A 17,598-nucleotide genomic window follows, 5' to 3' on the forward strand; every position below is an offset into this window, starting at 1 on the left:
AAGATAGTTCTAGAAACGTGGCGTGACACTAGTCACGTGACCTCGCTGACGCAACAATATTTAAACTGGATGGGGGTTTTGTAAACACGATATAGAGATCTTCGGAGATTTTAACTAAGTTCCAACATTTGTAAATCTTTAGATTCAGATTTTAGGAATGTTGTTTTAGAGATTTTTGGATCTTTAAACCATGGAAAAGTGTTAAGGCGTGTTTCTTTAACTTAACATTGTGTAGTGATTTTTATTTTATAGTTTTTTTTTCCTTTTTGCTTCAGGGTTGGGGGATCACGCATGACTGGTTAGAGAGAACCAGTAAAGGTTTCTCTTCACACCTTTCTCTTCCACTAGTCCAACACAACCACAGAAACACTTGTACTTTGTTTTGTTTTTTGTTAGTAAGCTTGTAGTTTTTACAGTTTTGTTTGTTGACTCCTTTGTGACGAACTCAGTCGTACTTCGAAAAGTAACGAACCCATATTCTGCGATACCTTAGTCGTCGGACCTACGTGTTGCTTTGTGGGAAATCCGAGTATCGGAATATAGCCATATTAGTAACCATGAGCTGTGGATTCTGCTGGCTTTGTTTATCACCGTTGCACTAGACTAGAGTAAGAAATTTCCGGAACACAATTTTAAAACCCGTCTGAAATCAACCATGACTCAAATTAGACTGATTGAACTTGGAATGGCAGTAATTTCAAGCTCGAACTTGTATAGAAATTGGGCTTAAAGCAAGTAATATGTGATTTTGCCCCAGTGAAAGAAGAAACTAAAATTCATATAATTTTGAAATATTGAATTAGCACCATTGTCGCATCTTAATTGTTACTGTATTATTTTCTCGGGGTTTATTATAAATGAATGTGATTTGATTTGTAGGCTTACGGTTTTGTTGTATAATTAAAATTTAATGGAAGTATAGAACATTTGAAAATATTGTATCGACAGAGTGTTAAGTGTTTACATTGTTTAACTTAGATTTCATTAGATAGAAACTTTTATTTGAACTTGCTAGGTATTGAAATACATGGAAACAATGTGTCGATTTCGTAATATGCATTCTTTACACGTTTTGATAGGTGTGTCCACGTTTCTCAATTAAATTTGGGTAAATTTCCTCTGTACTTTAAAAAGAGAGAGGTTCTTCGGATTGGGTTATAAGTTGGTTGTCACGGGTCCTTATACTTGAATATGAAGCCTAATGGATAAATTACATAGATCAATACAGATCAACATGATACCATCGTTTTTCTATTACTCATACACTGTTACTCAGTCGCGCGCATTCCGTCAGTCGTTCCTTTGCCGCGCCTCTATACTTAAAGCACAGCTGATGAGCATTGCCGATAGAAGCTGAACGGTGTGCACTTGTATAAATCCACGTTAATACTTTTTCATTGTTTCGCTGTCTTTTGTATTTGAGAAACTGTTTAGGCCGGTGGTGAGAAATAAAAGTCAAGACTTTTACCAATGAGTTTTTGTTTTTTATCTGAAATTAGTTTGCACGCGAGAAGCAGAATTTAAAAGTATTACCAAGTGATTATACAGGCTTAAAATAAAATTCATTAAGGAGAATTCGATCAGTGTGCACATATTGTTCGGTAACTTGACATGGTAACTTAAATAACTTAAAATTACGGTTCTGTCGATGCTTACTTTAGAGTGAACGTTGTTAAAGAATCGAACTTTTTATTTTTAAATAATAACCAAAAGGACCGCTGTGTGAAATTATTGATCTGTTTCATTCCCACTTCCCCCTGCGGGCAATACTCCATGATAGGTATATAAAATTGAAAGTCATTTGTCGCTTCGCCAAACCTAAAAACAAACTACTTCACTGTCGTCGTCTTTGCTGCATGGCCGCAAGGCGTTGTGGGAGATACGGGTTACAACGGGCGGCCATAACAGGATCTTTACGTGCCGCATCTCCTGATTCGGTTTGGTTTCGAACTGTAGTGTTAGGTACGTAAAGAGGTATAGAAATACTGCTAAAGATTTATTTAATCCAGAATTTTGTCATAAATCCAGTAAATCTATTACAGGGGGATGTTTGAGGTGGATGTGTATTTTAACTTTTATGGTTTTCATAGGAATTGTGAATAGTGCCATATAAATGATAAACATGGCAGTAAATCAAATAATATTAAAATATTTTATATCTAATTTTCTATACTAAAAATATTCATCGTTAAATTATAAATACGAACTGCATTATACTTGTAGTTGTAGATCATTTTTCACCTGTATAATACTGAATAACGTTAATTATTGAATAATCATACTACTTGAAGTATAAAACTATTTAAAAAAGGATACTTTATACTTTCATAATAAAATTTAAGTTATTACTAGGTGGATATCCAATATTTTGTATACGTAGTAATAAACTTCTACACCTCCATAGTTATTCTGTTGTCAGTGGTCGCCTAGCAACAAGTGTAATTAGTGATCTTTAAAATCTAGAATATATGTAACAATGTTAGTTTTTAGAGTTTAAATTTATGCAGTTCATTATTAGGATTTAAAATGTTTACATATAAATCTAGCTTTTTATGAATTGGTTTGAATTTTAGGTTTATTTTTAATCTGTGGGTCATTCATTCAAAAGCAGTAGTTATGAAGGCAACTTTTTCTTTTTTAAGAAATAAGCAAGAGAATCGATTTTTGAAGTAATTAAAGCCTTTTATAACATATGAACACAAATTAGTGGTTTTTCTCTTCCATATTTAAAGATGATATTCTCTTATCAAAAGTTTTACTGTGATAAGTTTTCAAATAAAATGTGTGGTATCTAACAGCTTAACTAAGGATGCCAAGAATGACATTTTTACACACCAGGTGCTCTCAGTAAGATGCCATTGTTACTATAGCCAAGGTGTATTATAACATCATAATTTTATGTTTGCATATATGCTGTATTTAGTTTTAGAATATGAATTATTTTGCATCATTTATTTATAGTGTACAACATTCAATTTTCATTTTATATTTTGGTTTACAGTCAGTTACTTAAAATATATGAGTTTTAAATTCAGATAGCATTTGTGGAACAACTCAGAGGAATTTTTGTTATCTGTAAATACCCCAGTTAGTAATAATGTTTTTAAATGAGCTTTATTTAGCATTCTTTGTATTTAAGATCATTGCACTGTGATTAGAGGAGGGATTTATTATTTACATATTATATTGTTTATCATATACATTATATTTACAGAAATGGATTCTTAACAAATACAAAAAACTTTTCAAACCACCATAAGTTACATTATGCATGCAATAATCTTATTAAGTTTACCTGAAACTTAGATTTAGATTTTACTTTTTTTAGTTCAAAGGTGACCAGTTTTTATTTGCTGAGTGGAAAATCAGCTTCAGGTTTTATAAAGAAGGAATATTAAACTATGGTAGCTTTGATTCTGAAAGGTGAAAGTTGCAGAGTTGATTAAGTTTGTACTCAAATGAATAAAATTTGATAGAAATATTTTGTATTATATAAATATCAGACATGGTTGAAACATTATTGTAGATAATTATTTATAGTATATAGGTTACAAGATTAAACATATCTATACAATTTTGCAATCAGATGTTCTCTGTTCTATTATTTATTTTTTTACCAGACATGCTCCAACTTTTCTGCTACCCCACTCTAGGTCTGATCATGACCCAGTGGTTATTATGCCTGACTGTGGATCTGTGGGTCCATTTTTCATGTCCTGTTATTGCCAGGAAAACATGCTTTACACTTTGGGCCTGTGGATGCATATAACAATGATGGACAAATCTCACTATTTGGTCAGTCAAAAGTAGCCCAAGAGTTGGTAGTAGGTGCTGTTGATTAGCTGCCTTCCCTCTAGTCTGTCAGTTCAAAATTAGGAACAGCTAGTGTAGATGGACCTTGAATAGTTCTTTACAAATACCTGAAAACAAACAAATCACACTACCATCATATTTCTTTAGTGTACATCTAAGAATGGGATATACCCGTTTTACTTGTGACACACAAGTTGCTGGTTGCAGTTAATGTTGTGTTTTTAGAGAATCCTGATAATTTCATAGTTTGAAACATTGCCTGTTATGTTTTTTCAGAAGAAAACTGAGAAGTTACTCAAGTCAGAAACTCCTGTAAAGATTCATTTGGGAAAGAGTGTGGCTTTAGGCTTTTTACAATAGCAGTAATCTATTTCAATGATGAAATGGCTTCAGGAAGAATTAGATATTTCCTCTGTAAAATCATGCTTAAAGAACTGATTACTTTGAACAGGACTGAGAGGAAGTGCCAAAAGTCAACAAAATGCAAATACCTAAAGTTTTTTAATGAGTTGTTCATAAAACATTAGTGTTAGGACTTTCCTATTTTTTAACACTAAATTCCTTATTCGGTCTGTTAAGGGTTTTCAAGAAGAATAAGAGTGTATAATATATTTCAACTACACTATGCCCATCATATCCATCGAGAATGATGCGTTTCACTTAATACAGACCTCATCAGCCCGACTGGAATGTCACAAACACAGTAGTATTTTGAACTAATGTTTATAATGGGCATTTGTTACAACAACAATTATTATATATTTATGAACTTATTCAATAGCTTAATTGAATAAAATTTGTTAATTAGCAAGATTGCAGGTTCGAATCACACCTAGTCTATGCTTTTACTTCACCAGAGAAATCTTAATTTTACCAGACAGTTTACTTCCATTAAAATGTCTACTTTATTTTAGTTCCAAAACGCTAGTACCTAGCACAATATAATTATTCCAAGGTAATGGGAGTATTGCAATTTAAAAAAAAATGAATTCATATCAATGATCGGCTTCTTTTATATATATTAAATTTGTGTTATATATTGTGTAATACGATGTCGCAGAGTGACTAATCGAGCTTAATGCTGCAGTTTGTTTTGTTGTGATATCAGTAAAATGTGCACATGCCATAAATCACAAGAAGAATTATGCATTCTGTAGGCTACAACACAGAATGTCATATGAATTTAAAAGCAAGAAATAAAATTACCTGTTACTCTTAATTTTGGTTTTATTTACTCTTGAAACAAAACACTTTTGGGGACTCTCTAGAAGTACATCTAGTTTTATATATGTGGCATCTGCAGCACCTAAATAACTACTTGTAAAATGTTAAAATTTTACAGAATTAAGAAGTTGGTTTTGCAATATGCACACATCCATAAATTCAGCCTTGGTTTTTGTGTTAAGTTATTTAAAAAAATTATATTAGTAACTTAGAACTCTGTAGAACTTGGAATAAGAGAGATGTGGTTAGGTTCTAAAATGTTACTTTCGTTATTAATGTAAGGAAGTTAAATTGAAACAACAAATTAATTTCTTGTGGTGGGTTCATGATGCATTATTTGAAACTGGACTTTCATATAATCATGGTTGAAATATTTTCCTAAGTGTTTTGTGGAAATCTGAACTTTTTCAGTCATTCAAGGTCATATCTGAAATCAGCTCAAATATTAAGAAAAAATATGGTGAGTAGAATGAGGGTAGGCCTACCAATTTTTGTCACACAGAAAAGTTTCATTTGTTTGAAATTGTTCTTTGTGGCATGTCTTCAAATGATTGTCAGTTCTTTTTGTTAACTTGTATTAGTCATGATTCTGCGTGGTTCAGCAATAAATCAATTATATGTTAAAATTTAAAATTCTCCAACCTCACTGTGTTTTGTATTATTTTACTTTTAAGAGTATTTAAAATCTAAGACTGATGATTTCTGTGAATGGGTAATTTGAATTTGAATCAACAATGTTGCTGACTCTTGTCTTAATTTTTATGCTCTTGCTCTCTTGGTGAAAACATGCAGAGGCCTATATCATATACAACAGAACTTTTGTGGATAAGAATGTAACAAATATTCAGCAGTATTTTATTCTTAATGGTTGTTACTAGAGCAGTTAAATTAGGTCTAAAAACCAGTGAGCATGCTTGTAATATGTTATTCAATTCAACAGTCGTCTTTATGTTCTAGCTTGTCAGTATTGGTAATTTGAGTTTCTAATTCATAAGAATCTATAGACTTTGTATTTGGACATCACAAATATCTAATTTGAACCAAAGCTGCATTCAACATACCATGTGACAAAAAAAATTTATATTTAGCATTGTTTTTAATATCTAATTTTAAATTAAGAAATTTACTAATGTATAATACTAAAAATATGATTTTAATATGCAATTTGATACCAAACTTATTGATATAGATTCATAAGATAGTAGTTCAATAAAATTTTGAATGTAAGTCTACAAACATGATGACATGCCCTTTGACCCTTGACCATATGAAAACTCAGAGAATAAGTTTAAAGGACTATTTAAAAATGTAATTCTTCAACAGATTTCCATGTTTAGATGCTGTCTAAATCTTGACGTCTTAGGAATATGAAATTGTGGGCTTAAATAAAATTCATTGCCTCTATAAAAGATATCCCCCTCAAAAAATCAAAATACCAATTTCTGCTTATTGTAGGAGTTTTATATTTGTCTGAAGGCATAAAATGCACAAATAAAGCACATAAGTTACATCATGTTGTATAGCAATATCCTATTTGTGTATTTTATTATGGAGCAAACAATTGTACATTTCCTAAGAACAACAGAATTTCTGGAAAGAATAACTATAATGGTTGTTGTTGAGTGTTAAAGACATCAACAAATTAGTCCAAAAGAGGTGGGAGTGGTTAGAGAAAAATGTGATTTGAAAATTGCAAAAGATAAAGTATGCATAATTCTTTCCCAAGATATTTGAAAAATGCGTTTTAAATGTCAGAAATGCTTAAAATCAGTTTTGGCTTCACCTCCTAGTAGAGCTGGACAATTAACTTTTACACTTGGCAAAATTTTCAGAAGATTCCACTTTCAAATCAAAGAATCACATGTCTTCATACCAAGATTACAGTGAAAGGGTTACTGAAGGATTGTTTTTCACACAATTCATTTTTATTTTTTAAATAAAATGTGCAGTGATGAGAAGTGTTCTACTGGTTTTGTGCCATAAAATAACTCAAAATTGTAAAACCATTGTACAATTCAGGTATTTCTATTAATATTTTGCTTATATGTATTCAGATACAGTTGTTCGGTAATATTTTGACTAAAGTGTATTAAACATGGATTTACTAGTAACCTACCAATAACAGAAGGCTCAAGTTTTGGTTGGTAGAAATGTAGACAAATAGTCTGTGACTTGGAAATAATTGAAGATGAGACAACTTGGTGTTAACAAGCTGTAACAGCTTTTATTAACCAAGCTTATAAATGCCAGAATGAAATTAAGATGAATGAAATTAAACTGAATTGAAAATGAGTAGAAGCAAACTAATGTTAAAAAAATTAACCTTAAGGGTGTGGGGTCAAAGTGTGCATGTCATGACCTTTTACAGGGTTGCAGAGAAAATTTAACTTCTTCCATATGGGGTTGGTTGAGGTGACCGATCTTGTGACCACAAAGTAATCATCAGATCTTCTACTATAACTTTTAATATATTTTCACAAAAGTTAGCAAGTGTTCAGCAAACAATGCAAGTTTTTTATATACACAAAATCAGTATTTTTAATTAAGTATTTTGTTAAATACTTGTCCATGAATATATGGGGTCCGAGTGTTGACTGCTCTGAGTGCAAAGTCATTTTCATGTTAAGATTAAAAATACTTTCTTCTGAAATTTTCAAATTTTGTGTGTGTGTGTGTATAACCTCTAAAACCTTCTAAATAAATATGAAACATTTTTTAAAAATTTAATCTTTATATTTTGTGTGTTATTTTCTCTACTCTAACTCTATATGGTCTTGGTCAATGACCAACCTTGTAACCATCATAACAAAAAATACCATATAAATCTAAATTACCATTATTTTTCTTTTCGGAATGACTGCAGATTGTAACAGGAAACACATATTTTATTCTAAATACCTTAAGGCCTGTAACAGTATAAATCTGTTTCTACTTAATTTTATTGTTTTATTACCCTTTGAACTGTGACTAATAATCCTTCCATACAAGTTGTAAATCATAGGGGCATTTGGCATATACTTGAGAGCATGCTTCATGAAGAATTATTATTTTTCATTATTTTACCTAATCTAATTTATTAAGTTTCTGATTTTAGTTACTTTTATAACAAAAAATAATACATGAAAAACAAGAAATATAGTACTTACCTTTCACTACTTGTTTTTTGCTCTCAGTTGCTGATGAAGTTTAAGCTTACTTTTTTATGCTGATGGTACTAGTACACTAAATAATTCACCTGAAAACACAGAATAATTACATGCACAAAACAATGTATTGTAAGTATTATAATTTAACTGGCTTTCTAACTATGGCATAAGAGCCATACTGTGAAAGAAAGTTTCAAACTGAAAACGAAATTAGCAATATTCTGTACTGAAAACAACATAATATAATATGTTATTTGAGAGATTAAAACTTTACCTTTCTTCTGGTTATAAATCATATAAAATCTTAAAGAGAATTATAGGCAATTTTTGAAAGAGAGAATGTGATAGGTGGATGTGGCAAGTATGTCTGACTTTCTAATTTATGTCTGTGTAAACAAAGGATATTGAAGGCTATAAAAATTAGACTTTGTATTAGTATTATCTATATTATAATGAGTAATTTAATTTATGTTAAATTCCTTATTTTGGAGAAGGGTGGTAAATAAATTAGAGAAATGGCAAAAACTAGAAAATAAATATCATGATTCTCATACAAAGGTAGATTGAGGATTTTTTCAAATATTTCCTTTGAACATTAAGAAATTAAAACCTATATTAAAATTTGATTTATTTGTCAAATTTGTAAAAATTGTAATATTATATGAGGTTTAGTTTTTTGATTTCAAAAGGAAATATAAAAATAAATTCTCAATCTTCACTTTTCTTTATCACATGACATTTCTTTGCTTTAAATTGCCCATTTTAGATTTTCTTTCTACACTATATGATCTTCTGAATTTGGCACAAATTACACACTTATAGTATAGATATTTTTAAGCCATAATCTAAACTTATAGCCTCCAACCTTCTTGCTTTACTGAGATATAAACAAAGTTAAACCCACTTGCCTTGCCTTCCTATCAAATCTTGTCTTTCAAAAAATGCCAATAATTCTCTTTGACATTTGCTGTTGGATTATTTATAACTAATAGAAAGAGAAGATTTTAGTTTATTGAATTTTCTCTAAGGTTAGCTTGTTCTTATCACAGTTATTAAATTATTTGGGCTCATTTTTATTGCTTGCTATTTCATATCAGCTCGACTAGCTAACAGGATTTATTTAACCCATTTATAGCTTAGTTAGTAGGCCAGTTAAATTATAATAGCTTCAGAACATTAAGTAAGTAAGATTTATTTTGTATTTTTCAACTGTTCATTTTACCCTATGTTACTGATTTAACTACAGTTAGTATTAGGATAGAGTAAATAATGGATAAAATATAAAGTTTTACTGAAAAAAACTTTATATTCATATAAGAGGTTCTAAGGATTATGTAAAGGAAATATGAAACTCTAAAATGAAAAAAAATATATATTTTTAACATGAAAATCACCTTGCACTCAGACTAGCCAGAGTGTGAGTCATAATTACTCAGTAACGTTACAGGCAAATCTTTAGTAAAAATACTTTATTAAAAATTCTTATTTTTTCATGAACAAAATACTTAATGTTTGCTAATAGCTTACCAAATTTCCTGAATATACACTGAGTAAGTTTGGAATTATGATGCACATTAATTCTTCAATATGAGTATGGTCCTGTGGACAGACCTTATGCACATAGATCTAAATAAAATAAAATTAGATTTGTGCCTGTGATTACCCTGAAGAATAAATGATAAAAATATGAATTGAAGAGTGCTTGTCATCTAACTGTGAAGTCATAAAGAAGCAGCCATGCAAATTCTTAAGCATAGTTTCTCTTTTAACTTTCAAATTCTATATAACTTAACCAGTGACAATAAAAAAAAAATACTGCTATTAGTTTGACTCATTTCTCAGCTCTGACAGTTGCAAAAGTGCTTTGCACTAAGAAGATGCTTGCCATATAAAACTGACTATACCATGTAATGGTTAAGACAACCTGGATTGGCACCTATTTTAGACTACCATCTCAGACCTGTTTGAGACCAATTTTTGTACCTATGCTATGTGCATGAAAAAGTTGTGTATTTTGAACTTGAGTATTTACATAAAGGTAAAATTATGATAAAAATCTACAACATTTATATGAGAAAAATTGGGATTTGTGAAATGGTATTATGTAATAGCAAACAATGATAATATATCAAAATTAAAAAAGTAAAAAACTAAACAACTGTAAAACGTAATGTTATAGACTGTTTTTAATCTACATGTTGCTAGAAATTTGTATCGTGTTTCAGTAAAATGGAATGTGATGTCATATAACGAGAACATGATCTAACATGTGGAACATTTTTCAGTTTTAGAACAGTTTGAAGAACATAAAATGCAAACTAGAATAAATAAAGTGGATTATTGATTAGTTTGTTTGCCACTATTGAGAGTGTTTGTTAGCTGATGAATAAGTCTGTAACTTGTGTACGTTACTTTTAGACAGTTATTTAGTTCAGTGCTGTAATGTACAAATTGTGTTTATGACAGAGTAACAGAGATATAAGAAGAAAAATATGTGTGAGAAGATTAGCAAGTAAGTAAAATTATTAAATCAGGCCTGTTATTCAGTGAATAGTAAGTAAGTAACAAAAACTGTAGAATTTGTAGTAAAAGAAAGAATAATCTTTATTATTAAATGGAGTGGACATTGCATTCTTATTCTTCCCAAATATTCAAAAGCAATTACCCAACAGTAGAAATCATTACAACAATAAGATTGAACATAGAGCTTTCTTTTTTAAGATCTACATATAAATGTTTTGATTTCCATCTTATTTTTCAATATAATTAGTTACTGTTAATATTTCATTTTATAACACAAGGAATGTACAAACCTTTGTTAATGCTTAATTATTGAAACATTACTTACTGAAATTAGTTATGTTTTGAAAGAAATCAACTTGCTTTGTTTCTATTCTGAACCAGGTTAGTTGGCGTAGATGAACTTTATAAAGAAGAAAATTAAGGGACACAAAAAAGGACATGACAGTGAAGAAGAATTTGATACTTATGTACAGAGTCAGCAGTCATGGCCAAAAGAAAGTGATGATCAACCTCAAGAACGAAACACAGAAGAGTGGCAGTTTTTTCAGCAACTAACCCAGAAAGTTCAAGAGACACTTCAAAAATCTCAAACATCCCTTAGTAAATTAAAAGACGAAAGTGCCATAACTGACTTAGATAGACCTGAATATTTGGATGAGGAAGAACATCAATCACTTCCTTCTGGTGCCAAAACATGGATAAATTTTGAAGAAGATTCATCTTTTCCAGAAGACTTTGATATCTCCAGCTCAGATCAAGATAAGTCTGTTAAAAGCTCAAAACCCCCACCAAGACCACCTCCTCCAAAGCTTGAAAAGACAACAGAAGTAAGTGAACAAGAAACTAAAGCATTCCATGAGTGTCAAGAACAAGAATCTCATCCAAACTTAGAATTTTCATTAGAAGAAGAATTTGGTTTAAGTGAAGAATTAGCTAAGGAAATTAAGACATTTCCAGAATCTCCCAAACAAGAATCTCATCAACAGTTAGAATTTTCTTTGGAAGAAGAATTTGGCTTTCATAAGGATGATGCAAGCACCTCTTTAAACCCTAATGTTGAATTTTTATTAGAAGATGAAAACAAGGAAAGAAATGATCCATTTGATACAACTTTTGTAGACTTGTCAACGGATTTATCTTTGGTAAAACATGTTACAAGTGATAGTACATTAATCGAGACTCAAAATGATCTAAGGGAAAGTTCTGATCCATTTGATACATCATTTGTTAATACTTTTGAAGTTTCTAGAAGAGTTTGCACAGAAAAGGTTCTTGAGGATAAAGAAAGTAGCGTGTTTGATGTTGACAAAAGAAGTGAAAGATCTAGTGAAATAAAATATAATGCTTTTGATGAAAAAAATTTAAAGAGTGTTGCACTTGAAACTGTCTTAATACCAGGAGAAACTTCTAAAGCTGATATTGAGACAATGAGTAACCCATTTTATTCAGAATCTGTTGTCAACCAGTCCATGGGACCATCAGTCAGCCCATTTGATGTTGACTCCTCTAGTCATTATAAAGCAGGCACAAACCCCTTTGATGAAGTGCCTTCTAATAGCCTTGGAACTCAAAACATTGACTTGTTAAGTGATACATTTTCTTCTGATGTGTCAAAAGCTGTGAAAGAACAGTCACAGGGTGTTTGTGAAAAAACAGATTCATTATTTGATCCATTTGGTCTAGATTCTTCTGCTCATTCTTCTGTTGTGGATGGTACTTTAGACTCTCAATCTTGTTCCCAGGACAAAAGTTCAAGTGTTCTTATATTTGGTCTTCCACCTGAAACTTCACAGGGAACTGAAAAAGATACTTTTGATCCATTTTTTGAAATTGGTGATGATGGTAGTATCAAGGATAAATTAATACCTAGTGTCAAAGATATGCAGCAGCCTATTTTAGAAACACTTGATAAAAAAGTGGATCCATTTGCTATTGCAGATCAATCTGATTTTTTTGGCACACAGACTACTAATGAACAATTTAACCCTTTTACTTCTGATGGGTCAAAGGAATCTAGTGAAAGTGCTTGGCATGTACTAAGTCAGCCTAGTTCTAATATTCACCAGAGCATTATGAGTAGTAACATGTGGAATACTGAAAGTGTAAAAGATTCACGAGAGTCTGTAGCTGACTTTGGGAGAATAACGACAGTCCCAAAAGAAAGTCAAGTTACTCACACTGAAATGACCATTTCTTCTGTAGAAGATAAAAATACCGATTCTTTTGAGTTTTTTTCACCACCAAAATCAGAAACTAAAAAACTACCTGAAACTAATGCTAAAAATGGGGACAAGTCACTTTTTTCCAATGAAGCATTTGATGCTTTAAGCTATTCCGACAACTTTCCAAGCTCTGAGAAGGATGATCAACCATTTTCTTTGTCAAATGAAACTCACAGAGAATCTAACATTTCCATTTTGAGTAGTTTCATTGATGAAGAAGAAAAATTTGGAAAAGAGAATATAGACAAATTAGTAAGAGATAGTGAACACAATGGGGAAGCTATTTTTGATCATTTTGAATCAAAAGAATTAGGGATTATGGAAGACCCTATTTCTAAGGAGCAGAAACCTCCAATTGAGGATTCAGCAACTGCTTTCATTGTGCCAGATAAAGGCAGTGGTGGTAAATTGGCAGATAGTGTGGATGAAAAAAGTTCTTTTTCTCAAGGTTTTTCAGGGATTTCTGATTTTGAGGTACTTTCCCCTAGTGTTGTTAGCCAGGAGAAAAATTCATTGCCATATAATTCTAAAAGAGAAGTTCCACCATTTGATGATATGTTTGGACAAATGCCCACAACTACAAAAACTGACTCTCAACTAGTATCGTCAGTTAGTGAGTTTGATGCTTTTGCCTCTTTCCCAGATGTATCAGAACAGAAGAGCACATCAATAGATCCATTTGACACAAGTAATATACATTTGGAACCAGTGAAAGACTCTGTACCATACACAGATACTGCAGCTTTTGAAGCTTTTGCTGCAAAATTTGAACAAGCAATTGAAAAGTTTGATACAGATGTAACAGTTGATGATGAATTTGATCCATTTGCTGCACCAAAAGGGAGCTCAAAAACAGATGAAGATGATGAAAAGGGATTTGGGACAGTAGATTTGTTTGATCCATTCCTTTCTATAACCAAGCCACATGAAAATACTCCTATAAAATTACCACCAAAAGAACCATCTCGAGATTCATTTGATGATGATGACACAGAGGATTTTTCTGTGGTTATCAAGCCAAAAATGAGAGAGAAAGGAGAACTGTCTTCCTTAGGTTTAGAACCACCACCACTGTTACCTCCACCACCAAAGACACCAACAAAAAGTCCCTCACCACAGATAACAACATCCAGATTTAATCCATTTGATAAAGATTCAAATGACATTCTGATAGAAGGATTTGGGCAAGAAAAGTTTGAAGAGGCTAGTGTTCAATCTGAAGAACCCCCACCTGCACTTGGAGAATCGGGGGTTCATAGGACAGATTCTACAGAAACACCTCCAACACCTCTCTTTGATGAAGATACTTCTCAGCCACTTGAAGTGTTTCCACCAAAGTTTGAAGGAGATGGTTGGGAAATGATGCTGAGGCAACCAAGTAAAAAGAAAATTACTGGAAATCGCTTTTGGAAGAAAGTGTTTTTGAAATTATCAGAAAACAGCATATTGCAACTCTTCAACAAACAAGAAGATAATGATCCTTTTCAGGAACTCCCGTTACAGGCATGTATAATATATTATTTTGTATCATATTGTATTCAGTATATTTTTCTTATAATGAAAATGGTATTTCAATATGTTTCAAAGATAACAATTTTTATTAAAATAGAACAAATTTGTTCACTTGATACTCTTACAATAACAAATAATTCATTTTTATGAACTGTGTTGAAACTATGATGTTATTATGTTGTTTTTAATTTAGGTGTTTTATTCCCAGCTTCCATCAACTGTACATTTTCTACAATTATTTTAAAGAAAAAAAAATAATATCAGTAAATCTACTGGAAATGAGAAAATTTAGAAAATATTATTATTTATACTAAACATGTCATTCTTATTTAAAACAACCTCTTTATTTTAATCTAAACAAAATAAAATAACTTTTAGGATATATCATAAATGTGATGAATTTGTTAACTTTTTCAAATTAGATGCTTGTTAGGAATATTATATTTTTGATTTGTGGTGTCTAATCATCATAAAAACTATTAAATTGATATGTAAAGCTACATGTAACCTCTGCTTTAGACTGAATATTTTGCATGAAATTGTTTCTAACTCTGCAGCAGAACTTGTTTCAGTTATTACTCTACAATGTTCTCTGTTCATATAGTTGGATTAAACTGTTCAGCTCTTGTGTGTTATTTATTACTGAATTAACAGAAATCACAATACAGGAATGTAGAAAGTTATATTTTAAGTTTTTGACCAGTTAATGAGTTGTGTATGTTAATACAGTAATTCATTAAAGCTTGAAATTTAGAAAGTGCTGTTCCTAATTTCAGGCTGTATTTTTAAGTGATCTAACACAAGAGCTTTGAATATTAACATAACATATGAACAATTTGGCAGTCCTCATTTTGTCTCTTAAACTTGTGTAAGGTGTTAACTTCCACTAGTGTTGATGACAATTCAATCCATTAGCTTATCACCCTGTTAGAATAACAGAACTATCCTAATTGGAGTATTATCTGTGTTTTCCAAATCCTAAGCCTGTGTCCTCTCATTATATTTCTTCCTGATTTATCACCAAGTGGTTAGAGACCTTTATTTTATTGACCCTGTGGATAATTTTGTAAACTCCAATAAGATTATCTCTTACCAATATTTTCTGAAGAGAAAAGAAGATATTTTAACGTGTCTCCATAAGATCATTTTTTCCATCCACTAAATCATTTTAGTTTAAAACTCATCTGAACTCATTCTTAGATAATGTGACCAAAACTATACAAAATATTTTCAGTGAGACCTAACTAGTGACTTGTATAAAGAAATAATTACTAGGTTTGCATAGGTTTTTGAGGTCCTGAAAAGTCCTGCACCTGAAAAAGCTTTTGAATTTGAAGTTTCAATAAAGAAACCTTTCTTGAAATATTGGCTTAATTAAACAAATAAATAACGAGTTTGATGATTGTAGTGTTTCTTATGTGGTTATTATGAATCTCATGCCTCACAAGACTAAGATTGTTTCAGTTTCTACTAGTGGGATTGTTTGAGGTATGAAAATGTAGGTTTAATAAAATATAATTCAAGTTATAGAAATCTGAATGCGTGTCCTGGAATTTTCATTAGTAAAGTATTATTGTTGATGGGTAGGAAGTTCCATATATATATATTATATATGTATTGTACTGTTTTTGCTTTGGGTAAATGTTTTGGTCTCTTGTGGCCTTTTACATGCAATGAATAGGAATTTTTCTATGGGAGGAAAAAAATTGTGTAGTAAATAAGAAAATCAACTGTTGTACCAGGGTCTGAAATGACAGTTAAAAACTTCAGTGGGAACTGGTAGTGCCATTAGCAATATTCTACTTCTTGGTTTAGGAAAAGTTCATGACTTGCAGCATATTTGGATACTATGTGTGTACCAAAGAAATATAAATAAATGTTTATTACACCTAAGAAATTTCTATTATATAAACAATAAGTAGGGTTTGTGATGTAGTAACTAAGGAAATGTCTATGATGTAAACAATAAGAATGGCTTACTGTTTAATAACTAAGGGAAGTTCTGTGATGTAAACAGTAGGAATGGCTTGTGGTTTAGTAACTAATGGAAGTTTTGTGATGTAAACAGTAGGAATGGCTTGTGGTTTAGTAACTAATGGAAGTTCTATGATGTAAACAGCAGGAATGGTTTGTGATGTAGTAACTAAGGAAATGTCTATGATGTAAACAATAAGAAGGGCTTGTGGTGTAGCTACATATGAAATCTCTTTCATGTAAACAGTAAGAATGGCTTACTGTTTAGTAACTAAGGGAAGTTCTGTGATGTAAACAATAGGAATGGTTTGTGGTTTAGTAACTAAAGGAAGTTCTGTGATGTCAACAATAGGAATGGTTTGTGGTTTAGTAACTAAGGGAAGTTCTGTGATGTCAACAATAGGAATGGTTTGTGGTTTAGTAACTATGGGAAGTTCTGTGATGTAAACAATAAGAAGGGCTTGTGGTGTAGCTACATATGAAATCTTTCATGCAAACAGTAAGAATGGCTTGTGGTTTAGTAACTAATGGAAGTTCTGTGATGTAAACAGTAGGAATGGCTTGTGGGTTAGTAACTAATGAAAGTTCTGTGATGTAAACAGTAGGAATGGCTTGTGGTTTAGTAACTAATGGAAGTTCTGTGATGTCAACAATAGGAGTGGTTTGTGGTTTAGTAACTAAGAGAAGTTCTGTGATGTAAACAGTAAGAAGGATGTGGTGTAGTAACTAAAGAAATCTCTGTGATGTAAACAATAAGAAGGATGTGGTGTAGTAACTAAAGAAATCTCTGTGATGTTAACAGTAAGAAGGGTTTATGGTGTAGTAACTAAGGAAATCTATGATCTAAACAAAGTGGCAAAGTAACTAAGAGAATCTTTGTGATGTAAACAGTAAGAAGGATGTGGTGTAGTAACTAAAGAAATCTCTGTGATGTAAACAGTAAGAAGGATGTGGTGTAGTAACTAAAGAAATCTCTGTGATGTAAACAATAAGAAGGATGTGGTGTAGTAACTAAAGAAATCTCTGTGATGTAAACAGTAAGAAGGATGTGGTGTAGTAACTAAGGAAATCTATGGGAAATGAAGAAAACCTTTGATATAAGTTTAACATAACAGCAAATGTACAATGTTTTCGACAAGGTTTCTAAGTCTGGTAACAGTATCCGGTCATGTGACCTCTTTGTT

General features: G+C 31.3%; 1 protein-coding gene across 3 annotated transcripts in view; it reads left to right on the forward strand.

The window, feature by feature from the left end:
* LOC106458141 (protein stoned-B-like) overlaps positions 1–17,598 on the forward strand; it is a 49,738-nt gene that overhangs the window by 10,282 nt on the left and 21,858 nt on the right. For 2 of the 3 annotated variants that reach the window (XM_022384286.1, XM_013917600.2), the window contains exon 2: positions 11,088–14,431. In XM_022384286.1, the coding sequence (XP_022239994.1) occupies positions 11,102–14,431 (3,330 nt within the window). In that variant the 5' untranslated portion in view covers positions 11,088–11,101. Of the gene's footprint in view, positions 1–1,334; positions 1,963–11,087; positions 14,432–17,598 lie in introns of those variants that run through there. The other variant, XM_022384287.1, reaches the window with a different exon arrangement.

The sequence above is a fragment of the Limulus polyphemus genome, unplaced genomic scaffold (assembly GCF_000517525.1).
Source record: "Limulus polyphemus unplaced genomic scaffold, Limulus_polyphemus-2.1.2 Scaffold420, whole genome shotgun sequence".
Lineage (NCBI taxonomy): Eukaryota > Metazoa > Arthropoda > Merostomata > Xiphosura > Limulidae > Limulus > Limulus polyphemus.